Source organism: Microcaecilia unicolor, chromosome 4 (genome assembly GCF_901765095.1).
Source record: "Microcaecilia unicolor chromosome 4, aMicUni1.1, whole genome shotgun sequence".
Taxonomy (NCBI): Eukaryota; Metazoa; Chordata; class Amphibia; order Gymnophiona; family Siphonopidae; genus Microcaecilia; species Microcaecilia unicolor.
This window is the reverse complement of record NC_044034.1, coordinates 12,922,460-12,949,933: the sequence shown is the minus strand read 5'-3', so window position 1 is coordinate 12,949,933 and position 27,474 is coordinate 12,922,460. Positions and strand designations below refer to the sequence as shown.

At 46.0% G+C, this 27,474-nt stretch overlaps 2 protein-coding genes across 3 annotated transcripts in view; both read right to left on the bottom strand.

The window, feature by feature from the left end:
• LOC115468312 (E3 ubiquitin-protein ligase TRIM41-like) overlaps window positions 1-13,012 on the bottom strand; it is a 35,711-nt gene extending 22,699 nt beyond the window's left edge. For both annotated transcript variants that reach the window (XM_030199956.1, XM_030199955.1), the window contains exon 1: window positions 12,599-13,012. In XM_030199956.1, coding sequence (XP_030055816.1) covers window positions 12,599-13,012 — 414 coding nt within the window. The remainder of the gene's footprint in view (window positions 1-12,598) is intronic.
• The window catches only part of LOC115468205 (E3 ubiquitin-protein ligase TRIM39-like), a 1,720,076-nt gene that overhangs the window by 399,642 nt on the left and 1,292,960 nt on the right, over window positions 1-27,474 (bottom strand). The window lies entirely within an intron of this gene.

The window sequence follows — 27,474 nt, the reverse complement described above, 5'->3', positions numbered from 1 at the left end:
GAGTGGGGGGCTCGTGGGAGAGAAGAGATTCATCCCACCTGCTAACCCTTATTTTCCCAGGTGGAGGCACCGAGTGCCAAGACAATGAGGGTCCGACTGATACTGGCCCTGGGAAGCTCCAACTGGATCAGACTCCGAACCCAGAAATGCCCAAGACGGCGTTACATTTGTAACCCCACATTTGGTACCTTTTCACTCAGTGTGTCAAATATAGATCATTAAAAACACATAACTTGTGTGTACATGTGTAGAGCACATACAACAATTTACACCTTCTTCAGAGCAGGAGGATTTGGCCTTTTAAACCCCAAGAAATTATTTTAAAAGCTCTGATGTAGTAAGTGCAGCTGCTGGCTGCCTAAGGGCTTTGAAAAATCAGCCCTCATTATTTTAAGATGTTTTGATCTGCTACTTGAATTCCTTGATTCCTCCTGGAAGATCTGTAACCTCCTTAGAAACAGATTTGCTAATCTCACCTTCAGTAACTCGGTGGCCGGCTGCTGACTCTTCTCCTCTATCTCGGATATCAGCTGCTTGAGGGTGAAGCTTTGCTGTTCTAGCTGGGTCACATTTTCCCTGATTCCCTGGAGAATCTTCTCTTCCTCCTCCAGTCTCGAGAGAAGGATCTGCTTCTCCTTATTCAGAAACTGTTGTAACTCCTCAAACGCAGACTCCACTTTCTGTCTTTTGATCTGTGTCTCACTCTGGATTAAACATGGAGAGATAATTCTCAGTAACACTAGAATGATTTTGTTGCAGTGGCTCCATTACCCTCATCTCAGTGGTGGCTCTGGTACAGAACTTCCTCCTTTACCAGCGGTGACTCCAGCACAGCCTTCCTCCTCTCACCACCCACTCTTTTCCCAGCCTTCCTCTCTCACCATACCCAGAAGCTTATCCCTCTTTCACAATCTCCTCCATCCCCTGCCCAGCAACTCCCTCTGCCTCTCTCCCCATGTGCAATGTACCCATCCCAGTACCACTGTTGCCCCCATATTGTTTCTAAGTGAGCAGAAGAGGGGTCTTCCTCCTTTTCTTACCACAAGCAGCCTCCATTTCACTCTTCCCCAGCATCTACCTCCTGCATCTCCCCATTCTCTCCCTTCCTCAGAATTCATTAGCATCTTGTTCTCCTCTGCTAATGCAGCAATGCACACAATTTGTCAGGGCTCCTGCTTTGGGCCCATTGATGCTCAAGTTGGCTTCCCAGGCTCACTCCAATATTGCCAGAGAACATCCACACTTTGGAGTCCAGCACGGCCCTAAATCAGGCCAATGTTTTCCCCAGTGGGCATAGAACTTACTTCTTTCTCTTTTGCAGGCTCCTGTCTGCTTCCCCACACCAGAGACCCTTTCAGTTCTCACAACTAGGCTACTGCTCCAATTCCTTCCCCCTAACAGGCCCCATTGTAACACAGCCATGCAGCCATCCTTCCTGGCACCACAACAGCCCCAGAGTCCCCCACTCTACACTGCTGGACTGGATCAAGCTTGAGCCCAGTGCTCCTTTCCCATTTTGCAGCCCACACCACACTACCTCTCTGCAATAAATACAATTTTCCATTGTTCGACATATAGATTCAAAATCTGCCTGTTTTCAGCCAATAAGGAACCAACCAGGGGATTGATGTAGTGAGAGGAACAAAAACCCTAAAGAAACTGGCTCAGAAGGAGACGCAGAGGGGCATAATCGAACGGGGGTGCCCATCTTTAAGTGCATCCATCTCCGAGGATGGCGCCGTGAAGGGGCGGGGCAACCCATATTATCGAAATGAGATGGGCATCCATCTTTCGTTTCAATAATAAGGTCAGGGACGCCCAAATCTCAACATTTAGGTCGACCTTAGCGATGGTCGACCCAAATGTTGAGATCGCCGACCTTAGAGATGGGCGACCTTGGTTTTCGGCGATAATGGAAACCGAGGACACCCATCTCAAAAGCGACCAAATCCAAGGCATTTGGTCATGGGAGGGGCCAGCACTCGCAGTGCACTGGTCCCCCTGACATGCCAGGACACCAACTGGGCACCCTAGGAGGCACTGCAGTGGACTTCACAAATTGCTCCCAGGTGCCTAGCTCCCTTACCTTGGGTGCTGAGCCCCCCAAAACCCACTCCCCACAAGTGTACACCACTACCATAGCCCTTATGGGTGAAGGGGGACACCTACATGTGGGTAAAGTGGGTTATGGGGGGTTTGGAGGGCTCAACATTTATCACCACAAGTGTAAGAGGTAGGGGGGATGGGGCTAGGTCCACCTGCCTGAGGTGCACTGCACCCACTAAAACTGCTCCAGGGACCTGCATACTGCTGCGATGGACCGGAGTATGACATTTGAGACTGGCAAAAAAGTTTTTAAAGTTGTTTTTTTTAGGGTGGGAGGGGGTTAGTATCCACTGGGGGAGTCAGGGGTGGTCATCCCCGATTCCCTACAGTGGTCACCTGGTCAGATCGGGTACCTTTTCGAGGCTTGGTCGTGAAAAAAAGGGACCAAGTAAAGTGCACCAAATGCTCGTCAGGGACGCCCTTCTTTTTTCCATTATTGGCCGAGGAAGCCCATCTGTCCTCGGTCGATAAACATGCCCCAGTCCCGCCTTTGCTACGCCTCCGACATGCCCCTGGGAACTTTGGTCATCCCCGCGACGGAAAGCAGTCGGGGACGCCCAAAATCGGCTTTCGGATTATACCGATTTGGGCAACCCTGAGAGAAGGAAGCCTTTCTCCCGATTTGTGGCGGAAGATGGCCGCCCTTCTCTTTCGAAAATAAGCATGACAGGCACCCACCCTCAGCTTTCTTCCCTTCAGTAGATTTAAACTTCTCCAGATCTTTTTCATAGGCTTCAGGTGCATTTTAAGCTTTTCCTGTGAATATTAAAACATCTTTGATTAGCATGTGATTATTTTATAAGCACAATTTCAGACTCAACAGTAAATATGAGATGTTCCTTCCACTTTAGATCATTTCTTTTAGAAAAAATGAATTCTGAGGGGTCAATATTCAAAGTGATATAACCAGACAAGGTAGGTTCCTGCCTGGTTAAATTGTGCTGAACTGGCCATGAGCCAATATTCAGCAGCCCTTAATTGGACTTTGCTCCTAACATGTGGAATTGGGAGACAGAGCAGAAGGAAGAGGTTCCCCAGCCCATGGAAGTGGAAAACACCAAAGTTTGAGAACTCAGTCCATATACCCCTGAGGATGGTGAGGTGATGGAAATAGAAACTGACATTTAAATAGCCTCTGGAAAAGTTCAGAATTAATCTAGCAGCTACCCTTTTTCTCATTCACCAGCGCCTCCCCTCCCAGGACAGAGCAAACAGTAAAGAAGCACCAGAAGAAGCGTCATCGCCACGACTGCTGCCCGGCAACACACAGCACCAGAGGAAGCGCTGCTGCCACACAAGGGATAACCAGTCCCCCCCCCCCTCCCCAGCGCGTATCAACAACCCGACCAGAGTCGACGACGCAAGCAGCCAAGGAGAACCACTGGCGAGACGGCCCCAGAGGCTACCAGTCACCGAAGCGGCTCCCAGATCGCAGAGCACAAGAGAGACTGCCTTCCAAATGCCCTGAACACTGACACCGCCCTCGGGTTTCAGGCATTTCTGACTGGGTCCAATGAAGGAGAACCGCCACTCCAACACATCAGTGAACACGGATGCTGCCTAGTCGAGGAAGAAACCTAACGCCGACACAGCAGCAGCAGACATTCGGGATTCCGGCTGACCTCCACATAAGCTGATCTTGACCAAGAAACTGCTTCTGAAGTGAAAGTTCAGGTGGAAAATCCCATCAGGGGCCTTGTGTCCGGATGGTACCAGTAAACCAGGCACGGAAGGATGCACAAATGTGAAAATAGAGACAAAGTCTGAAACTGTCTGGTCATTGCTGAGTGTCTTAATGACCGCACACTGGGCGCACCATCATCACTGAGCTAGCACCATAATGAGCTCACTTTAATGCTAAATCGTGTTGCTATTTGTGTATACCCTGTTGCTGAATGTGTATATTTGTGGCTTTTCCTACCATCTCTATGCTGATGACTCCCAAATCTACCTTTCTACCCCTGATATCTCACCTTGCATCCAAACCAAAGTTTCAGCGTGCTTGTCTGACATTGCTGCCTGGATGTCTCAACGCCACCTGAAATTAAATATGACCAAAACCGAGCTTCTCATTTCCCCCCCCAAACCCACCTCCCCGCTCCCCCCGTTTTCTATTTCTGTTGATGGCTCTCTCATTCTCCCTGTCTCCTCAGCTCGAAACCTTGGGGTCATCTTTGACTCTTCTCTCTCCTTCTCTGCTCATATCCAGCAGATCGCCAAGACCTGTCGTTTCTTTCTTTACAACATCCGTAAAATCCGGCCCTTTCTTTCCAAGCACTCTACCAAAACCCTCATCCACACCCTTGTCACCTCTCGTTTAGACTACTGCAATCTGCTTCTTGCTGGCCTCCCACTTAGTCACCTCTCCCCTCTCCAGTCGGTTCAAAACTCTGCTGCCCGTCTCATCTTCCGCCAGGGTCGCTTTACTCATACTACCCCTCTCCTCAAGACCCTTCACTGGCTCCCTATCCGTTTTCGCATCCTGTTCAAACTTCTTCTACTAACCTATAAATGTATTCACTCTGCTGCTCCCCAGTATCTCTCCACACTCGTCCTTCCCTACACCCCTTCCCGTGCACTCCGCTCCATGGATAAATCCTTCTTATCTGTTCCCTTCTCCACTACTGCCAACTCCAGACTTCGCGCCTTCTGTCTCGCTGCACCATATGCCTGGAATAAACTTCCTGAGCCCCTACATCTTGCCCCATCCTTGGCCACCTTTAAATCTAGACTGAAAGCCCACCTCTTTAACATTGCTTTTGACTCTTAACCACTTGCCTCCACCTACCCTCCTCTCTTCCTTCCCGTCCACATTAATTGATTTGCTTACTTTATTTATTTTTTGTCTATTAGATTGTAAGCTCTTTGAGCAGGGACTGTCTTTCTTCTATGTTTGTGCAGCACTGCGTATGCCTTGTAGCGCTATAGAAATGCTAAATTGTAGTAGTAGTAGTAGTATATCTTATTGCTGAATTTGTATATCTTGTTGCCATGCCACACCATTGGATATCAACATTATACAGGTTCTTCAATACCTCAAAAGAACAACTAAGCTAACCACATCCCCGCGGATCGACAACAACCACGGAAACCCACCAACACCCAGACGACCACCACCAAACACAGAAACAATCTCACCTAAATCCAAAACACACAAAACAAGACAACTTATCAATATCCACCCAGACTGATGAAACACACCTGACTGTCAGAGTGGGATACATCAATGCCAGATCAGCTGTCAACAAAACTGAACTCATTACAGACTGGATTACATCATAAGTACATAAGTAACGCCATACTGGGAAAAGACCAAAGGTCCATCGAGCCCAGCATCCTGTCCCCGACAGCGGCCAATCCAGGTCAAGGGCACCTGGCAAGCTACCCAAACGTACAAACATTTTATATATGTTATTCCCAATCTTGACCTCCTCTTCATCACAGAAACCTGGCTCCATGACTCAAAAGATCCCATCATACTCGATCTATGCCCACCTGGTTATAAAATCTGACACTGGACAAGAAAAGTAAAAAGAGGTGGAGGTATAGCACTCATCTACAGATCTACCTTCTCCACTGAACCTATCATGGAAACCATTACACCAGAGCTCGAAATTGCTTCAATCAAACTTTACAGTCCCCCACTAAACGACCATCTAACCTGTATTCTATTCTATTTTATTTATTTATTTATTTATTTATTGCATTTGTATCCCACCTCTTTGCAGGCTCAAAGTGGCTTACAATACATCATGCGTAGTGGAAGAGACCTCCCATCCACCTTCATGGACTTTATAACAAATACATGCATCAATAATTCCAATGTATTATTAATAGGGGATTTAAACCTACACTTAGAGGACCCCAACTGCCTACACTCGCGAATGCAAGGAATTCCTTCACCTCTGTGACCTCAACCTTCCTCCATTCCTCCAATGCAACCAACTCATATCAAAGGTCACTCGCTTGATGTCATCTCTTACAAATTCTCTGCAGACCAAATCTTCCTCATATCTGACATCCACTGGTCTGCTACCCCCTGGTCTGACCATCACAAATCGACCCTCTCCTTACACTGACGTAAAAAGGGTCAGTCTAAAACACATGATCCTATAACAATCAGCACCAGAGGACGGATAGAAAAGGAAAGCTCCTGGCAACAAATTTATGATAACAACTGGACAGCGCAGTGTGAGAGTGCAGGTGAAAGGGGATCCGGGAAGGCACAAAGAAAGGGGGTGCAGGGAGCTGGGGAACCCCAATGGGGCAGAGTTCCTGGGCACAACACCCACATTCAGAAAGCGGACCTACCGGAGGCAGAGAAGTTGGCCGGGTTAAGGAAGAAGGGGAGGAACTACCAGTCCCAGAATCCTTCACTTCCCCACCCGGCTGTGCAAGAGTTAGGGGAGGAGATAGAAGATTGGGAAATGGTCTCTGAGGAAGGTGATGAGGGCCAGCTGGAGAGGTTGGGGGCGGAGGAAGTTGAAGAGGAGGATAAAATGGAGGTTACTGAAGGACTAGAGGAGGAACAGATGGAGATTGGAGCTCTGGCTCAAACCCGCAAAGCTGCTGTAAGAGGGTGGCTAGCTGTGCCTTGGAGAGCCTGGTGGAGGACCGGGAGGGAGAAGCTGAGGCACTGGGGGAGATCTCTACTACTACTACTATTTAACATTTCTATAGCGCTACAAGGCATACGCAGCGCTGCACAAACATAGAAGAAAGACAGTCCCTGCTCAAAGAGCTTACAATCTAATAGACAAAAAATAAATAAAGTAAGCAAATCAAATCAATTAATGTGAAGGAAGAGAGGAGGATAGGTGGAGGCGAGTGGTTACAAGTGGTTACGAGTCAAAAGCAATGTTAAAGAGGTGGGCTTTCAGTCTAGATTTAAAGGTGGCCAAGGATGGGGCAAGACGTAGGGGCTCAGGAAGTTTATTCCAGGCGTAGGGTGCAGCAAGACAGAAGGCGCGAAGTCTGGAGTTGGCAGTAGTGGAGAAGGGAACAGATAAGAAGGATTTATCCATGGAGCGGAGTGCACGGGAAGGGGTGTAGGGAAGGACGAGTGTGGAGAGATACTGGGGAGCAGCAGAGTGAGTACATTTATAGGTTAGTAGAAGAAGTTTGAACAGGATGCGAAAATAGATAGGGAGCCAGTGAAGGGTCTTGAGGAGAGAGGTAGTATGAGTAAAGCGACCCTGGCGGAAGATGAGACGGGCAGCAGAGTTTTGAACCGACTGGAGAGGGGGTAGGTGACTAAGTGGGAGGCCAGCAAGAAGCAGATTGCAGTAGTCTAAACGAGAGGTGACAAGGGTGTGGATGAGGGTTTTGGTAGAGTGCTCGGAAAGAAAGGGCCGGATTTTACGGATGTTGTAAAGAAAGAAACGACAGGTCTTGGCGATCTGCTGGATATGAGCAGAGAAGGAGAGAGAAGAGTCAAAGATGACCCCAAGGTTTCGAGCTGAGGAGACAGGGAGAATGAGAGAGCCATCAACAGAAATAGAAAACGGGGGGAGCGGGGAGGTGGGTTTTGGGGGGGGGGGGGGAATGAGAAGCTCGGTTTTGGTCATATTTAATTTCAGGTGGCGTTGAGACATCCAGATAGCAATGTCAGACAAGTACGCTGAAACTTTGGTTTGGATGCAAGGTCAGATATCAGGGGTAGAAAGGTAGATTTGGGAGTCATCAGCATAGAGATGGTAGGAAAAGTCATGGGATGAGATTAATGAACCAAGGGAAGAAGTGTAGATAGAAAAGAGGAGGGGACCAAGAACAGAACCCTGAGGTACGCCAACAGGCAGAGGGATAGAAGTAGAAGAGGATCCACCAGAGTGAACACTAAAGGTGCGGAGGGAGAGGTAGGAAGAGAACCAGGAAAGGACAGAGCCCTGGAATCCAAGTGAGGACAGGGTATCGAGAAGTATGCTGTGATTGACAGTGTCAAAAGCAGCGGAAAGATCAAGAAGAATGAGGATGGAATATTGACCTCTGGATTTAGCCAGTAATAGGTCATTGGAGACTTTAGTAAGCGCAGTTTCGGTTGAGTGGAGAGGGCGAAAACCAGATTGTAATGGGTCAAGAATAGCATGTGAGGAGAGAAAATCAAGGCAGCGGCGGTGAACAACACGCTCAAGTAATTTGGAGAGAAAAGGAAGGAGGGAGATGGGTCGGTAATTAGAGGGACAAGTAGGGTCGAGTGAAGGCTTCTTAAGGAGAGGTGTGTCCACAGCATGTTTAAAGGCAGCAGGGACAGTCGCAGTGGAAAGTGAGAGGTTGAGAATATGACAGATAAAAGGAATAAGAGCAGGAGAGTTGGCATTAAGAAGGTGGGTGGGAATGGGATCAGAGGAACAGGTGGTACATTTTGAGGAAGAAAGGAGAAGTGTAGTTTCCTCAATAGTAACTTCAGGAAAGGAGGAAGGGGAATGAGGGGAAGGAGAGAGAGGGGAACGGACTAGTGGAGGGAGAGGTGGTGAGGTACAATATATTCCAACTCTCTCATCTTATTTCTTAGACTCCTAGCATTTGCATATAGACATTTCAGTGTATGTTTGTTGTTCCTATTTACACGATGCTTAGTACTTGACAATATTGATTTGCCATCTTTTGTCTGATCTTTAGTTGTATTTAAGGGCACCTGGCCTACCACAGTCTGTTGTGCAACCTCACTATCCAGAAACCCTAACTTCCCTGTTTGTGAGGTATCCTTGCAAGATACCTTATCCCGAACCATGCGCTTTTGAGCGACTGTCGGCCTTCCCCCCATTTCTAGTTTAAAAGCTGCTCTATCTCCTTTTTAAATGCTGATGCCAGCAGCCTGGTCCCACCCTGGTTAAGGTGGAGCCCATCCTTTCGGAATAGGCTCCCCCTTACCCAGAATGTTGCCCAGCTCCTAACAAATCTAAAACCCTCCTCCCTGCACCATCGTCTCATCCACGCATTGAGACTCCGGAGCTCTGCCTGTCTCTTTGGCCCTGTGCGTGGAACAGATAGCATTTCAGAAAATGCTACTCTAGAGGATCTGGATTTGAGCTTTCTACCTAAGAGCCTAAATTTGGCTTCCAGAACCTCTCTCCCACATTTTCCTATGTCATTGGTACCCACATGTACCAAGACAGCCGACTCCTCCCCAGCACTATCTAAAATTCTATCTAAATGACGTGTGAGGTCTGCTACCTTCACACCAGGCAGGCAAGTCACCAGGCGATCCTCACGTCCACCAGCCACCCAACTATCTGCCTAATGATCGAATCACCAACTGCAACGGCTGTCCTAACCTTTCCCTCCCAGGCAGCACTTGGAGATATATCCTCGGTGCGAGAGGATAGTACATCCCCTGGTGGGCAGGTCCTGGCTACAGGAGTACTTCCTACTTCACCAGGGTGATGCTCTCCTAATAGGAGACCTCCCTCCTCCAAGGTAGCACAAGGGCTACCAGACTGGAGGTGGGACTTCTCTACAACATCCCTGTAGGTCTCCTCTATGTACCTCTCTGTCTCCCTCAGCTCCACCAAGTCTGCTACTCTAGCCTCAAGAGAACGGACATGTTCTCTGAGAGCTAGGAGCTCTTTGCATCGGGCACACACATATGACATCTCACCAACTGGGAGATAATCATACATGTGACACTCAATGCAAAAGACAGGATAGCACCCCTTTCGCTGCTGGACTGCTGACTCCATCTTAGTGTTTTTGAGTTTTTCAATAATTTAAACTTGCTACAGTATTAAGGATATTAGCCTAATATAAAAGTGTCTTTTAGTTTATATGGAAGGGCATAATCGAATGCAAACACCTATCTCCATGGGCGTTTATCTCCAAGAATGGGTCCGTGAAGGGGCGGGCCGAACCGTATTATCGAAAAAAATGGACGTTTTTGAGCTGGGCGTTTCTTTTTTTTAGGGATAATGGAAACAAAAAACGCCCAGCTCAAAAACGTCCTAATCCGAGCCATTTGGTTGTGGGAGGGGCCAGGATTCATAGTACACTGGCCCCCCCTGATATGCCAGGATACCAACTGGGCACCCTAGAAGTCAGTGCGGTGGACTTCAGAAAAAGCTCCCACATGCATAGCTCCCTTACCACGGGTGCTGAGCACCCAACCCCCTCCCCCAAAACCCACTACCCACAAACGTACAACACTACCATAGCTTTTAGGGGTGAAGGGGGCACCTACATGTGGGTACAGTGAGTTTTGGAGGCCTCCCATTTACCAGCACAAGTGTTACAGGTAGGGGGGATGGGCCTGGGTCTGCCTGCCTGAAGTGCACTGCGGTACCCACTAAAAGTGCTCCAGGGACCTGCATACACGCAGGCCTCTAGGACTTGTTGCTGCTGTATAACATTAGCACACCAGTTGACACCCGAAGACTAATCTCTCCGAAAACGTCCTTTATTGGAATAAGCACGCTTACTCACAGTTAACTGCAGATCAGAGGTTGTGCCCCACTGGCAACGAGTCTCCCTGGTACTGAGATTAGCAGTAGGTCAGAGCTGGCAGAATGCTGTACAATGCCCTCTTTCAGCCACATTCAAGGTAAGAACTAAGTTCTGTAACGTGGCTAAGACATGAAAGGGATCTAAAACTGGCTTACAAAAATGGCCACTACTTCATGGACTACCAGAAACAAAACTGGACACACTCTGACCCAGTTAGCAGGGGGAAAAGCACCATGGGAGTAGAGCCTACCAACTACCAACATCGTGACCATTTGCCACAAGCTAGTGGAATTACAGAGCCCACTACCCTACACCCACCACAATGCATCGCTGATGTGATTCTGCAGTGCGCATAACAGAAAAGGTGTCAAACTCACCCGAGAGCCACATCAGAACCAGGGAAAGGCTGTCAGAGGACAGAACACATTCTGCTGTCATGGAGGTGGGTACGGCATTTGAGGCTGGGTTTTTTTTTGTGGGAGGGGGTTAGTGAGCACTGGGGGAGTCCGGGGAGGTCATCCCCGATTCCCTCCAGTGGTCATCTGGGCAGATGGGGCTGACTCGTGAAAAAAAAGGGTAAAAAAAAAGTGACCCAAAATCGCGGTAGAAATGCCTTTTTTTTTCGATTATCAGCTAAAGACGCCCATCCTTCCTCAGCTGATAACCACGCCCCAGTCCCGCCTCCGACATGCCCCCGTCAACTTTATTCGTTCCCGCAACGGAGTGCAGTTGGAAACGCCCAAAATTGGCTTTCGATTATACCGATTTGGGCACCCACGGGAGAAAGACGCCCATCTCCCGATTTGGGTCGAAATATAGGCGTTTTTCTCTTTCGATTATAAGCTGGATAGTATGATTTATTTAGTGTTTCCTTCTTAGATGGTAATGAAATATATTTAAAACTCTGTAAGAGCGCTCCTTGCTTGTTACCTTAATTACAATAACTGACTATAAATGAGGAGTTGTCCTAGGGGTGGGTGGGAAGACTAAACTAGATCCTGCAGTGGCTGTTAGATTCTATCTGTTAATGTTGTGGTACAAAGCTTTTAAAACGAAGTGGAAAAGACTATGGAGATTAGTTGTTAAAATTTGCTTTTTATATTTTTATTTTGCCTAACACTAACCTACAATTCTTCCTTTAAACCCCAATCTTTAAGTTCCCAAAGCACAAAGCAAAGTAGCTTTCACTTACCAGAGAAATGCCCTCTTCTCTCAGAACTTCTCAGAAAGAAAGTTCAGTGGGACCTTTGCTCTATGGATCCAACTTCTCCTTCAAAGGCAGCCAACTCTAGAATGCCCTATCAAGATCTATTCGAGCGATCAACAATTACCTACCCTTCCAGAAACTGCTAAAAACCCACCTTTTCAAGCAAGCTTACCCAAATGATCCACCTTAACCTCATGAGCCCTCCCACACAACAACCGATGATATGACAATTGACAATGTCTTAGACCACATCTTCTATTAATGCTCCCTATCCTCATCCCTACCTATCCTTTATCTACCTCCCATACCCCAAATACCCTGCCAATCTCAACTTATCCTCTGCCTCCCCCACCTCTACTAACCCCACCCATGCTATACTATAGCATACGTTTTTTACAAATACTTTGTAGCCCTACCAATATGTAAGCCACATTGAACCTGCTATGAGTGGGAAAGTGCAGGGTATAAATGTAACAAATAAATAAAATTTTGGCAGAGACCTCCACAGGCAGTGGAGGGCTGATCCAGGAGCAGAGTCAGGGTGGAACTGGAGTTGTAAAAGGCACAGAAAGGCAGTATATCGTCCTATTCCCCTTCCCCCCTAACCAGGTAAACTGCACAAGGTGCCCTAACTTTACCTGTTTAGGTACTCGGGTACAGCATGGAGTATTGGCAATACCTGTATTCCTTTTGGGAGCCACAACTCACAGGCTGAATATTGACCCCTGAATGTATATGGAAGATGCCCAAATAGACAGCAGCCAGGTTCAAGTTTTGATGATTGATCTTCCTGCTCATGTTTCAAACTCTGCTAGTTCAACTCCATTTAGTTTCATTAAATGCACATACCTTGTATTCCTCTGCAGCCTCCTCTATGGGGATCACGGTATGAGATTTGTGATCTCTGGACTCTTTACAAATAAGGCAGATAATTTTCTGATCCTCTTCACAAAACAGCTTCAGTTTCTCTTCATGCTTCTCACACAGATTCTCCTCTTTGGGTCTCACTGAAGTCTGACTGAGCTTTTTCACCATTTCTGTCATATTTGCCAGCTGCCTGTTAGATCTGAGGTTCCTCTGCCTGGATCTTTTTCTGCACTGGGGACAGGGGAAGACTGTGTCTCTCCCCTCCCAGCTCTGAGTGATACAGGAGCGACAGAAGTTGTGTCCACAGTCTGTAGTTACTGGATCTGTGAAATAATCCAGACAGATTGAACAAGAAGCTTCATGTCGCAGACTCTCAGATGGGTTTGCAGCAGCCATGATTCTTACAGGAAATGAGAGCAGGAATTCAGTTTCTGTTTCACATTATAACTTGTATTTGCTTTGAAAATAAGGGAGTGTCTCTCTGAGGTAGGACCTTTGTCAGGGACTTTCTATAATTTGATGACACCAAGGCTGTGTGCCCTCCTTCCTGTCTCTAAAGTTGCCAATTGGGCTGTTTCCCGTAACCACCTGCAGGTTTTTGTGCGCTTTTTAGCCTTTGGCTGCAGGTTGGGTGCTTTTCGCTGCCCCCATAGACGCATTTTAAGAAGAGCCGCTAGACGCTAGTCTGTGCAGCTGCAGCAGTCCCTGAGGGAGGCGGCATCCATGAAATTTGATTTGTGCGCTTTTTCTGTGTCACTCTCTGTCTCTCTCACTCCAAAGTGCCAGTGGTAGTATCTGTGCCTCCCCCCTGACAGCGGCTCCTCTATGTGGCCTGTTCCTTGGCTGCACCGCACCCCGGCTGCGGCGCGGAGACAGACACCGAGGAGAGGGAGCCTGAGAGTGGAGCGGATATGAGCTGCTGCAACCACGTTGTCGTTCTTAATTGTTGTTGGCATTTTTATTTAATCTCACTTATATTTTCAACCAATGCCGTTGCTGCCAAACGTCTGCAGTCATAGCAGCATTTTACTACCAGCACAATTTGTTGCATCTTCCATTCCCCACCCACTACAAGAGAGAGAATGAGAGGCTGGAGCACAGAAGGAGTGGTATGAAAAGAGGGTGAGGGTCTGGAATACGTGGAGGGGGGATGTGAAGTGAGGATGAGGTGCAAGACCATATGGGGTGGGGTGAAGAGAGTTGAGGAGCTGGTCCACAGAGAAGGTTGCATGAAGACAGTGTGAGGTTCTGGTTCATAAGGGAGAAGAGAGGGTGAGGTTCTGGAAAGGGCCATGCTGGACTTAAGGAAGGGTGTCTAAGCCCTTTAATTTCTCAGTGTCAATCCTCTTAAGACTTGTTAACTGTAAGGTCTCAATATCTTGAAGTATAACCTTGGCACACCAGCACACACCTGAAGTCTCTTTATTTTCTGAAATTTCCTTTATTGAATAAATATAGATACCTTGCTCACAGTCAGATGTTCAGAAGTGTTGCCCCAGGGCACAGAGACTCCGTAATTCTGAGAGCTGTATCAGTGGTTGTATGTAGAAATCTGAAGAAAGGCAGCTTTATTGCAGAGGTGGGAAAATAGTTAAAAAGGTAGAAATAGCTCAGAGCCGGGTGACTGTAAAGTGCAATATCTCATTAGGGAGATATGTACAAGGTACAAAACCAAGTTTATTTCAAAGAGTTTAGCAGGACAAGTGCTGTCTGAAGTAAGATGGTGTCAGACCTGCTGCAAGAAATAGTGAGTCCTTGAGCCAAACAATGTTTGGCAGCCAAACAACCCTGGCCTTACCTGCGGTAGGAAATGAAGAGCAGGGCACTAGAAGCAGAAGTCAGGTCCAGGCAAAGTCTCTAGGCAGGCGGCAAGCAAAAGCAGTAGACAGGTCCTGGCAAAGTCTCTAGGCAGGCAGCAAGCAAAAGCAGTAGTCAGGTCCAGGCAAAGTCTCTAGGCAGGCGGCAAGCAAAAGCAGTAGTGTTATGACTCTGCCCCGGTATCATGCTCTCATGCATCTTGCCCCCTGGTAGTCAGACCTGGTGGTCGCAATGGACTGTCTGTTTGTGGTTTTCCCGGTTCCAAAGTCATGCCGGTCCAGTCCGGATTTTCTAGCCTGCCAGTTGGTCTTGAGACTTTTTGGAACTAAGCTGTTTCCGTACCTGGTGAACTCCCTGGCTGTTGGCCTTTATTAACCACCTGGAAGCTTCCCTAGTTTGCCTTGCAACAGAGGTCCTCAGAGGTGTGTCTTCTGCGATTGTTTGTTGCTGTGCTTCCCTTGCTACTTTCAGTTTCTGCCTTATCTCTGTCTTTGAACCTTTGCCTGGACCTGGACTTTGACTTTGCTTGCTGCCTGCCTTTGAACCTTTGCCTGGACCTGGACTTTGACTTTGCTTGCCACCTGCCTTTGCACCTTTGCCTGGACCTGGACTTTGACTTTGCTTGCCGCCTGCCTTGGAACCTTTGCCTGGACCTGGACCTTGACTTTATTTTGCCTGCCCATGGTTCTGCTGGGTTTGTGGACTATCTTCCTGCTCCCTGCTGTGGCTTCTGTTCCGGTCCTGCCGCTCCAGTCTGGTGGGTACCGGTCTGTCTGGGTTCCGCCTTGTTTCCAGTGGGTGTTCCTCCTGCCGCTGCCACCCCTCGGCAGTAGCCCAAGGGCTCACTATCCAGTGTTTCGTGTGACGCGTGACAAGTAGTCAGGGCCAGGCAAAATCTCTAGGCAGGCGGCAAGCAAAAGCAGTAGTCAAGTCCAGGCAAAAGGTCAGGTCAGGCAGCAGGCAAAGCGTAATCAGGATTCCAGCCGAAGTCAGATCAGGTCAGGCAGCAAGCAGTAGACGAAGTCTCACAGGAGCACAATGCAATCTACAAAGTAGAAGCCAAAGCACTGAGGGCAGGACTTTTGTACACCAAAGAGGATCGGGACGTATTAGGCATGCTATTTTAAAATGGGACGCGAAAAGGGCACACGGTAAAACTGAATCATAACGCCACCCATTGATCTAGCCGGTCAGCGCATGCCAACTGCCAATTACAGCCATAAATGGAGTGCATAGGAGGAAATAAATAAATAAATCTTCCAGGCATTATGGGTGAGTGCCAAATCTGAAATTACCGTCAGGGGGTGTGGAAGCCTGAGGTAGTTTCATTTGGGCACTTACCTTTGTAAAAGGGCCACACAATATGCATACTTTGGAAGAGAGGGGGGAGAGGGGAGATATGAGAGAGACATTTAAATAGAGGAATAAATGCACAGGAGGTGAGTCTCTTTCAACTGAAAGGAAGCTGTGGAACAAGGAAGCAGAGGATGAAGGTGAAAGGGGAAGTAACCCAAGGAAATACTTCTTCACGGAAGGGGTGGTGAATTTGTGAAACGGCCTTCCAATGGAAATGTAGGAAAGGAAAACAGTATTGGAATTCAAGAAAGCTTGGGACAGGTACGTAGGATCTCTAGGGGAGAGGAAGGGATAGTAGTCATCTGCCTTCATTTTTCTATATTTCTCTGAAATATCTAGTGTACCTGAATGTAACTCATCTAAAACAACTACTGATAAAGGTGTGAACTAAAGCCAAATAAACTTTCTCTGTATCTTAGAATTCCTCATACCAAAACTTTACAACTAGTCAAAAGACTCACCTTTTCCAAGACGTGATTGGAACATTAGACCCCTTATCCCAACAGCAGGCTGGAAAGGGCCAAAAGCATTAGAGGAAGAACAAGACCTGTTATTTTACTGTATATTATTGTTATGTAGTCTCATATTTGTTCTTATTTTATGATTTTTTTATTTAAAATTATAATTTTTTGTTATTTATATTAACATAAACCACTGAGATGGACAAATAAACAGTGTAACATCAAATAAAACTAAAACTGAACCCCCCTGAAATAAATGAGGGACCCTTTTACTAATCTGGTGCGAAAGAGTAGGGGTGGATCAAGAAATCTCTCCAACCAATGTTGAATTGAAGAAACTTTATTCAGCACCAATGTGTACAAGACCCGACACAGAGCCGTGTTTCACGTGGGGGTTTTCCTACCCTGACCTGTTGGTTGTTGCTCTGACGGACCCTTTTACTAAGGCACATTAAGCACTAAAGGGCCCTTTTACCACCGCTTTGCTGGCCGCCAGTCCATGGATTCCACAAGAGTCCAGGGGTACTGCCTGCCCCCACCACGTGCCATTTCCAGCGCTAGGGGCTTGCCTTGTGCTAATCGTTACTGCTGGGTTACTGAGTGGAGTGGAATGGGTAGATGTGAATTGCTTGTTTACTCTTTCCAAATATACAGCGTCTAGGGGGCAGGTAATGAAGCTACTAAGTAGTAAATTTGACCCTCTATTGCCCCAGCCACAAAAAAAGCTTAGATTGTGGGCCCTGTGGGGACAGAGAAAGTACCTGCATATAATGTGATGGACACTTTGTACCTGTAAAGTTTGCTGGTGGTCAGGGTTGTCATTAGGGGTCACTCCCCTTCCCCGGACTTCCTGGCAACTGGCGAAGATGGAAAGTTTATCAGAAGTTTTCTCTTGAAATATAGCTTGTAGGCCCCATAGAAGTGTCCTTCAAGAGTACAATGAATCCCTGACTAAAAGAGCTTAAAATTTATCTGCCCGATATTCAGCTGGTGGTGGTAAACTGTATCTGAGACGCTCTAAGCTTTCGGTTGTCCTGACCCCGGCATTGAATATCTGGAAGTTAATTGGATGCCGACCAATATTCATCAAGCTAAGGGCCCCTTTTACTAAGGCAGCTAACAGATTTAGCATTTGATAAATGCTGACACACTTCTCAGCATTAAGTACTAGGTGACTTACCAGGGTAACATGGAGCTGCAGAGGGAAATGAACCTGGTTCCTTAGGATCTCAACCCACTGGAATCAAACCTGGTTCCCCAGGCCCGCAACCTGCTGCACCAACCATTAGGCAGCTCCTCCCCCCAATTATTTCTAATATTTTTATTGTCATTGTAGTATTTATGAAGGATCATAAAGGACACTGAGATTTAACACAAATGACATAGAAGTACAATGAGTCCCTGCCCTACTGAGCTTACTGTCTCACTTAATATATATTATGGTTATTGATAGATCAGTAGATTTTTCTGTTATTCACTATTTATTCACAATATCTTATACCATCTCTTGCTTTCACTATTTATTTATTTTGGTACATTTATACCCCGCATTATCTCACACGAGCAGGCTCAATGTGGCTTACAACTTTACAAATGGTTACAATTCAGGTTACAAATGGTTACTGTGTCATTGAAACCCCTCTTTACATTTATAGGCTCTGTACAGGAATGAAAGAATTCCTCAAACTATAATATTTATGTAGCAGGCTGGTACCTAGCGGATTCTCAGAGGAAATTCAGAATAAGTTTCCCTGTGAAGGAGTCAGTGTTGGTGAAGAGATTAGATTTATTATCTGCATTATAAAACAAGACCTTTCCTGCCTCATAGTCTAGCAGAATCCCCACTGCCTGGAGTCTGTCTCTCAGGGGGAGCTTCGTTAAAGGGGAGGTGAGGACCCGCCATATCTGCCCATAGCACCACTCCACAGTCCAGACTCCTTCCCCATGTAACAGTTTGATCCATCCCTTCCCCCTCACAGAGTCTTTACACACTCCCAATAGACAGAAGGCCCCCAACTCCACCTCCACCTCCCAGTAATGTCTCCCTGAAGTGAAACCCTGACTCCCCAGCACACGGGGATAAGGAACAAATCTCTGAGGAGTGTCTGGCACATTCTATCTTCTCTTTACACTTCTGACACTTTTCCGATCTTCAGACAGGACAAGATTAGGATGAGCAGTTTCAGGATCCAGAGTCACATTTACTGCACAGAGGAGCAGGGTTGCCAGGTGGAAAAATTTTTTCCCACCCAAACCAGCCTAAATCCAGCCCAAAACCCGCCCAAACTCAAACCCCGCCCCTGACACCCCCACCCCCGCGTCATCACCCCGCCCCCGCTGTCACCAACCCCGCCCCCGCCGTCATCAACCCTGCCCCCGCCATCATCGGCCCCGCCTCCCCCGTCATCGGCCCCACCCAAAACGTCACTAACCCCACCCCCCCGCGGCCGAAAAAACGCCTAAAAAACCGCCCAAAACACAAAAAAGAAGCCCAAAAAACCGCAACCCGCCGCGGGCAAAAATTTCCTGCGGCGGGTTGCAGAAAACCACCCAATTGGGCGGTAAAACCGCCCACCTGGCAACACTGCAAAGGAGACACATTAATAAACATGAGCAAACACTTCTCATTAGCTTATCACACACCCACCGTTAACCCTCATTGGCTCCTCACACGCCCAGCTCTAACCTTCATTGGCTGCGCCTGCACCTGCCTCTAACCCTCATTTGCTGGTTCCTTAGTCAATCACTTTTTCCTGTGACAGGAGCTCTGCCATTGGCTATTATCACCTCAGAGATTGGACTCAGGACATGGGATGATGTCAAAAACATTGAAGCCAATTAGGTTAATCTCTGTTTCCCCTCCCCCACTCAGCCGTCATCCCTGTATTCTCAAACCAAAGCAAGCAATGAGCTGATGCTTCCTCCTTGTCGTTCTTTTTTTTTTTTAAATTTTTTATTTATGACATTTTTCACAAGTTACATTTATGCAATAAACATAAATTTAGAATATTAGAAAAATACAAAAAAAGAAAAAAAATACAGGTAAATTAACTCAATAAATTTTAGTCCACAATAATTGATCTAAGATCTAGGAAAAATGTAGACTTCAAGTTAATTACTGAAATAGTTATAATCTATAAAGCAGAAGGAACTTTAATGTTTTCAGCCGAGGATCTTGTCGTTCTTTATTGTTGGTGCCATTTTTATTTGATCTTACATTTTCAAATATGCTGTCTTGTGCAGCATACGGATGAACACAGAGGATGTATAATAATGGAGATGGGCTGACTCATGGAACATGGAAAAAAAGACTGGGACCAGCCAAATTTCCAGACAACAAAGGTAGAAAAATTATTTTTATTTAATACTTTGTAAGGACTGAGATTTATCTGCTTTGTAAAATGTACATTTTTTCTATTTTTATTTTCCAAGTACAGGAGAAAATGCATTTCTGTCTCCCTCTTTTTTTTTTTTAACCAGTATAGCACTGTTTAGAGTCTGGCTTCCTTGGGCAGGGAGGGAGGGGTCTCTATTTCAATTTTATTTGTTATATTTTTTGTGGCTCCCTATTCTGCATTAGATTGGTAGCATGGAATGTTGTCACAATTTGGGTTTCTGCCAGGTGCTTCTGACCTGGGTTGGCCACTGTTGGAAACAGGATACTGGGCTAGATGGACCATTGGTCTGACCCAGTATGGCAACTCTTATGTTATATAGATGAGGGTCTGTCCATGTTCTGCATGTGTGACTGAGGTGAAGGATTCTGCTAGCATGTAGTATCTGTGTAGGAATGTGTAATGGTGTAGCTTATTCCAGTTTCCAAATAGTAGGTATATTGGTGCTCCAGAGCCCAGTGTACTATATATAGCACTGTCGTCTGATAGGTGGTTTAGGGCTGTTATGGTGTGGTAAGATTTGTGTTCTAAAGCAGTCCTGGAATGCCCCCTTGCAAGTCATGTTTTCAGGATATCCACAATAAATATGCATGACATTGATTTGCATATACTGCCTCCATTACATGCAGTTTCCTTGTGGATAGCCTGAAAACCTGAATGGCAAGAGGGTGCTCCAGGACCACCTAGAGAAACACTTCTCTAGGTCCCACTGTAATATTTATAGCACTGTCTTTTCATAGGTGGGTTAGAGCTGTTATGGTGTGGTAAGTTTTCAGTATAGGTTGTGGGTGTCTTTTTGCAGGGGTTTGTGCTATTTCACAAAGTGTCTAGCCCTATTTGAAAGTAGGCTCTAAGGCAAGGGCCACCTTTGGTGGCCCTTCTCACCCAAAATAAAAATGCTCAAAACCAGTGTTCTTAACATCCTGTAGAATCACCACACAAACAAAAGCCCATCTTGATTTAAACAAGGTGTCTAGCAGTGGAAGGAACTGGGTGTGCTATTCCTGAGGCGATGGTCTAGATTTTAATATTTTTATTTGAAGTTAAGAAGACAGGTTGCCTGCTCTTGCCAGTCCAGGGACCTGTTCTGCATCCTGCCTCTTGATGTAACTTACAGTTTCCTTGTAGGCAGGACACAACAGAGACAGCCTGTATTAATCATTGCCCGCCACAGCCCCTGAGCAACAACACAGACACTTCTGTCTAGCTGACACCAACTGGCGCCTACTTTATATAAGTCTGCTCCCCCTGAGATCAAAACGTGGCTATGCCTCTGGGGTGAGGTGCAGTATAATAGGATTGTGAAGAGAAGATGAGGTGTAGGTGACCATGAAGGGTTATGAAGAGAGTGTGAGGTAGAAGATGGGGGGGGGGGGGGGGGGGTGTCAGGGAAAATGAGAATGTGAACAGGAGGTGAGGAGCTGGTCCATAGGGAAGGATGCATGAAGATGGGGTGAAGTGCTGGACCATAAAGGAGAAGAGTGAATGAGTTTATGGAAAAGGCTTTAGTCTGCACTGCCACTGTCACTCCAGTTATCTTTAGGGGCAGGGCAGAGGCGGGGCATAAAGTAAGATGTTACATAGAAAAATGAAGGCAGATAACAACCATATGGGCCTACCCAGTCTGCCCATCCACAGAAACGCCAAGGTTTGCCCATCCCAATGTTGGAGATTGAGCACCACAGTGCTGGAGATTGAAGGCCAACGAGTGAGATTTTTCTTGCCGGCCACAGCTATTTCTAAAACTAGTTGTGGCAGATAAACATATGTCAGTTTTTGGAATGTGCATGTTTCTTAAAACTTATTATACCGCCCTTTCTGGACCAGCAGGTCAGGACGATTTACATTGAAAACTATATTACATAAAAACTAGAACATTGAAAAGAATTCCATTGATGATAGGAAAGAATCAACAAACCAAGATTAAATATAAACAATAAATAGAAAATAAAATTCTTTTTTCTACCTTTGTTGTCTGGCCATTTCATTATCCTCATCATGTTGATCCCAGTCTCTGGTTTCTGCTTTCCTCTGAACTCTCTTGTCAAGGTCTCTTGGTCCATTTGCCATTTCTTCTCTCTCCTTGTCTCCATCCATCTTCCCTCTGTGTTGCTATCGCCCTGTCTACTATTTCCATTGTGTCCCTGCTCCTATCCTCCCACCATGTTAAGTATTCCTTTTCTCTGTGTCTATATTCTTGCCCTACCCAGTATCACCCTTCTGTGTCCCCATCCCAATCATGTCATCATCCCTTTGTATCCCTATCCCCCTCCTCCACCTGCCCACATCATCCCTCTGTGTCTCTATCCCTCTATCCCATGTTCAGCATCTCTCCTTCTTTTGCCTCTTCCTCATACCTGCCTCCCCGGGAATTCAGCAAAGGTCCCTCTCTCTCCTGCCTCTAGGTCTCCCCCTCTGTCACTCCCTTCCCTCCCTCCTCCTCCCCCCCCCCCAGTTCAGCATTGCTTCCTTCCTGGTTTAGCAGTTCCCTTCCCTCCCCCCGTGGTCTAACATCTCTCCCCTTCCCTCACCCCCCCCCCCCCCACGTCTGATACCTGTATCCTTCCCTACTCTGCTCCTGGCAATAATGTCATGGCTCTTTCTCCCTTCCCTCCTCTCAATCCAGGCATTTCTACTTTTCCTCTACCCTCTGGTATTACCACTGAGGAAGGTCAGGTGTTAGTGGAGAAGACTTTGGAAGGTATCCTCACAGATAACTCCTTTTGGCATTGGTTGGGAACCCCAATTTTGAGCCAGGGTCTGGGGCCTCTATATTTCAGCTGTGGGCCTCCCAGGGCTGTGCATGTATACTAGATCTGTTGCAGAGAGGGCAAAGAGAATGCCCATCCTTTGAGCACATAAACACAGGTGGAATTTGCCGAATGGACGCTTATTGCGTTATCTGCGTTATCTGCAAATTTGACATTATTTTACTTCATTAAAGCAGAAGGAGAGAGATAGAGGAAGGTTTTGCTGTGTTTGGATGCTCTAAGCCCCAATTCTTCAGCATTATTTTAAGGACCTAGGATTGTAAGTTACCGGTGAGCATAAGTTGGTTCTATTCTTCCATTTATATAAAGGTCCTTCACATTTATTCATTTTGTTGTGGCTAAGGGGCCCTTTTACAAAGCGGCAGTAGAGCTACTGCTGCTTTGTCGCATGTCGCAAGTCAAATTGGGACTACTGCGGATCTACCTCAGGAGCCAGGCAGAAGTTCCCACCCCCAGTGTGTGCCATTTTTTGCATTGGGGCCTTGGCATGCATCAAACCACACGCTGACGCTACCGCAGGCCCCCTGATAGCGTAGCATAGCAAAAGAGGCCCTAATTGTTGGGATTTGAGACATTGAACAGCTTTGACCGAGGGCTGTTATTACTTCATTTAGCAGACTTTAGATTTATTATTTATATGTACAGAATAGCGAGATGAAAGATTATGAGTATTTAGGTAGGTATGTTCACACATATACCAGAACACAGGGTGAGGCAAAAAAAAAGTAACCCCCTAGAGAAGTTCTGAGAGAAGAGGACATTTCTCTGGTAAATGAACACTATTTTGCTTTGTGCTTTGGGAACTTAATTGGGGTTTAAAAGTGGAATTGTAGGTTAGTGTTAGGCAAAATAAAAATATAAAAAGCAAATTTTATCAACTAATCTCCACAGTCTTTTCCACTTAGTTCTAAAAGCTTTGTACAACAGCAGTCCCACCTCCAGTCTGGTAGCCCCTGTGCTACCTTGGAGGAGGGAGGTCTCCTAGAAGGAGAGCATCACCCTGGTGAAGTAGGAAGTACTCCTGTAGCCAGGACCTGCCCACCAGGGGATGTACTATCCTCTCGCACCGAGGATATGTCTCCAAGTGCTGCCCGGGTGGCTGGTGGACGTGAGGATCGCCTGGTGACTTGCCTGCCTGGTGCAAAGGTGGTGGACCTCACACGGCACCTAGATAGGATTTTAGATAGTGCTGGGGAGGAGTCCGCTGTCTTAGTACATGTGGGTACCAATGACATAGGAAAATGTGGGAGAGAGGTTCTGGAAGCCAAATTTAGGCTCTTAGGTAGAAAGCTCAAATCCAGATCCTCTAGGGTAGCATTTTCTGAAATGCTACCCCTTCCACGCGCAGGGCCCAAGAGACTGGCAGAGCTCCAGAGTCTCAATGCGTGGATGAGACGATGGTGCAGGGAGGAGGGTTTTAGATTTGTTAGGAGCTGGGCAACATTCTGGGGAAGGGGAAGCCTATTCCAAAAGGATGGGCTCCACCTTAACCAGGGTGGGACCAGGCAGCTGGCATCAGCATTTAAAAAGGAGATAGAGCAACTTTTAAACTAGAAACGGGGGGGGGGGGGGGGGGGGGAGGCCGACAGTCGCTCAAAAGCACATGGTTCAGGATAAGGTATCTTTCAAAGATATCACCAAAACAGGGAAGATAGGGTATCCTGATAGTGAGGTTGCAAAAGAGACCGTAGTAGATCAGGTGTCCTTAAATAAAACAAAAATCAGACAAAAGATTGCAAATTATACCGCATGATGTAAATAGGAACAACAAACATAGTTTGAAATGTCTATATGTGAATGCCAGAAGCCTAAGAAATAAGATGGGAGAGTTAGAATATATTGCACTAAATGAAAAATGAGATACAAGAGACATCTTTGAGACCTGGTGGAAGGAGGATACTGGGGGACACTGTCATACTGGGGTGGATCGAATTGGTGGAGGGGTAGCATTGTATATTAACGACAGCCTTGAATCAAATAGATTGAAAATTCTGCAGGAAACAAAACACTTCTTGGAATCACTGTGGATTGAAATTCCATGTGGAAAGGGAAAAAGGATAGTGATAGGAGTGTACTACTGTCCGCCTGGCCAGGATGAACAGACAGATGCAGAAATGTTAAAGGAAATTAGGGACGCAAACAAACTGGGCATCACACGCCGAGTATAAAATGTTAACGGCTGTAGGAAGTGCCAGCCGCCATTATTCAGTTGCCATGCCTCTAGTAATACACGGGGGCGAGTTTATTTCTTGGATGTGATTATGAATATTAATTTTTTTCCCCTGACGCAGCCAATCTTTGGTGAAACAGGGCTTCCCTGTCGGGATACACGAAGACAGCAAAACAAGCTAAAGATAATTGCGGTGGAAATATCTGCTGGGATTGACATTTGTTCTACATCGTTGACATCCAAGATAAGTAACATTCAGTTACATTTTTTGATTTCCGTGGCTCCATCTATGAAGTGTTTTAGAGGGTGGATGGACAATATATTATGAAGCTGTCTATGTGGAGTTTTTTTGACTCATGATTAAAGAGGCACGCTTTCTTATTATAAGGTGTTTCCTTTAGAAGGAGGCGGTGCCGGTATTACTGAGGTCTTTTTTCTCTACAGATTTTCAGGTAAAAAATCCATGCCGTCCTCTGAACACTTGATTGAATTGTAGAAATTAATTTGTTTTTTACTGAGTTATATTCTACATATCCTCATTTGTGGGTTGATTTCAATTACCACAATATTGACTGGGTAAATGTAGCCTAGTGGTTAGTGTGGTGGACATTGATCCAGGGGAACTGGGTTCAATTCCCACTGCAGCTCCTTGTGGCTCAGGGCAAGTCACTTAACCCTCCACTGTCCCAGGTACAAATAAGTACCTGTATATAATATGCATACCGCTTTGAATGTAGTTGCAAAAACCACAGAAAGGTGGTATATTAAGTCCCATTCCCTTTCCCTTTCCTTAACATCAGGGCATGCTAGGGAGGTAAAATTCCTTGATGAAATCAAGGACAGCTTTATGGAGCAGCTGGTACAGGAGCCGACGAGAGAGGGAAAAATTCTAGACCTAGTCTATAGTGGAGCGCATGATCTGGTGCTGGGGTCGCTTGACATCAGTGATCATAATATGATCAGATTTGATATTAGCTTTGAAGTAAGTATACATAGGAAATAAAATACGTTAGCGTTTAACTTTAAAAAAGGAGACTATGATAAAATGAGAAGAACAGTGAAAAAAAACTTAGAGAAGTGACTGTGAGGGTCAAAAATTTACATCAGGCGTGGATGCTGTTCAAAAACACTGTCCTGGAAGCCCCAGCCAAATATATTCTGCATATTAAAAAAGGAGGACAGAAGACCAAACGATAGCCGGCGTAGTTAAAAAGTGAGGTGAAGGAAGCTGTTAGAGCTAAAAGAAAATCCTTCAGAAAATGGAATAAGGAACTGACTGAAACAGCATAAGGAATGTCAAGCCAAATGCAAAGCGCTGATAAGGAAGGCTAAGAGGAACTTAAAAAAAAAGATTGTGTTGGAGGTAAAAACACGTAGTAAAATTTTTTTTAGGTATATTAAAAGCAGGAAGCCGGCAAAAGAATCGGTTGGACCGCTAGATGACCGAGGAGTAAAAGGGGTGGCGATGGAAGACAAAGCCATAGCGGAGAGATTAAATGAATTCTTTGCTTCGGTCTTCACCAAGAAAGATTTGGGAGAGATACCGGTGCCAGAAATGGTATTCAATGCTGACGAGTCAGAGAAACTGAATCAAATCTCTGTAAACCTGGTAGATGAAATGGGGTAATTTGACAAATTGAAGCGTAGCAAATTGCCTGGACTGGAAGGTATACATCCCAGAGTATTGATAGAATTGAAAAATGAACTTGCAGTACTATTGTGAGGTGAGTGTTTAACGTTACATTACACTTATTCCTCTACGTGTGAGCTCTGAGACTGTAGGCGAAAAATCTGAAAGAAGAGGAATAGAAGAAATTAGATATCCATCTAGTTGCTTCTCCTCAGGAATCCAAATGGTGATTATGTACTAGGAAACAAGGTAGACATGTACTTTCTAGTCTAACACAAAGCAGGTATAGTGTGTAATCTTTTGTGTTTCATTATTTTGAGCAAACATCAGGCAGATATTGTACTGAACAATGATAAGAGAAGAAATGCTTTCCTACACCAATTTATCCCTTTTATTCCTTCATATGGGACTGCAATAGATATGATTCAGATTTTGAAAAATATTCGTCTTACCGATCATGAGATTTTGTTTGTCATCATAAACATTGATTTGCTCTACACTAAGCTTCTCCTCCTTACCTACAAATGCACCCGGTCTGCGGCTCCTCACTACCTCTCTACCCTCATCTCCCCCTATGTTCCCGCCCGTAACCTCCGCTCACAGGACAAATCCCTCCTTTCAGTTCCCTTCTCCACCACTGCCAACTCCAGGTTCCGCTCATTCTGCCTTGCCTCACCCTATGCCTGGAACAATCTTCCTCAACCCATACGCCAAGCCCCCTCCCTACCCATCTTCAAATCTCTGCTTAAAACTCACCTCTTCAATGCTGCTTTCGGCACCTAACCTTTCGAGAAATATAGTATGCCCTATCAGATCGACTCTACACTTGTCTTTTAGATTGTAAGCACCTTGAGCAGGGACTGTCCTTCCATGTTAAAATTGTACAGCGCTGCGTAACCCTAGTAGCGCTTTAGAAATGTTAAGTAGTAGTAGTAGTAGTAGTATTGTAAGTAATATGTAAGTGAAGTGAAATCTTGCCTCACCAATCTACTACATTTCTTTGAAGGGGTGAACAAACATGTAGATAAAGGTGAACCAGTTGATATTGTGTATCTGGAATTTCAGAAGGCGTTTGACAAAGTATCTCATGAAAGACTTCAGAGGAAATTGGACAGTCATGAGATAGGAGGTAGTGTTCTATTGTGGATTAAAATCTGGTCAGTATTCTAAATGGAGAAGGGTAGATAGTGGGGTTCCACAGGGGTCTGTGCTGGGACTGTTGCTTTTTAACATATTCATAATGTAAACCCCTCCCCC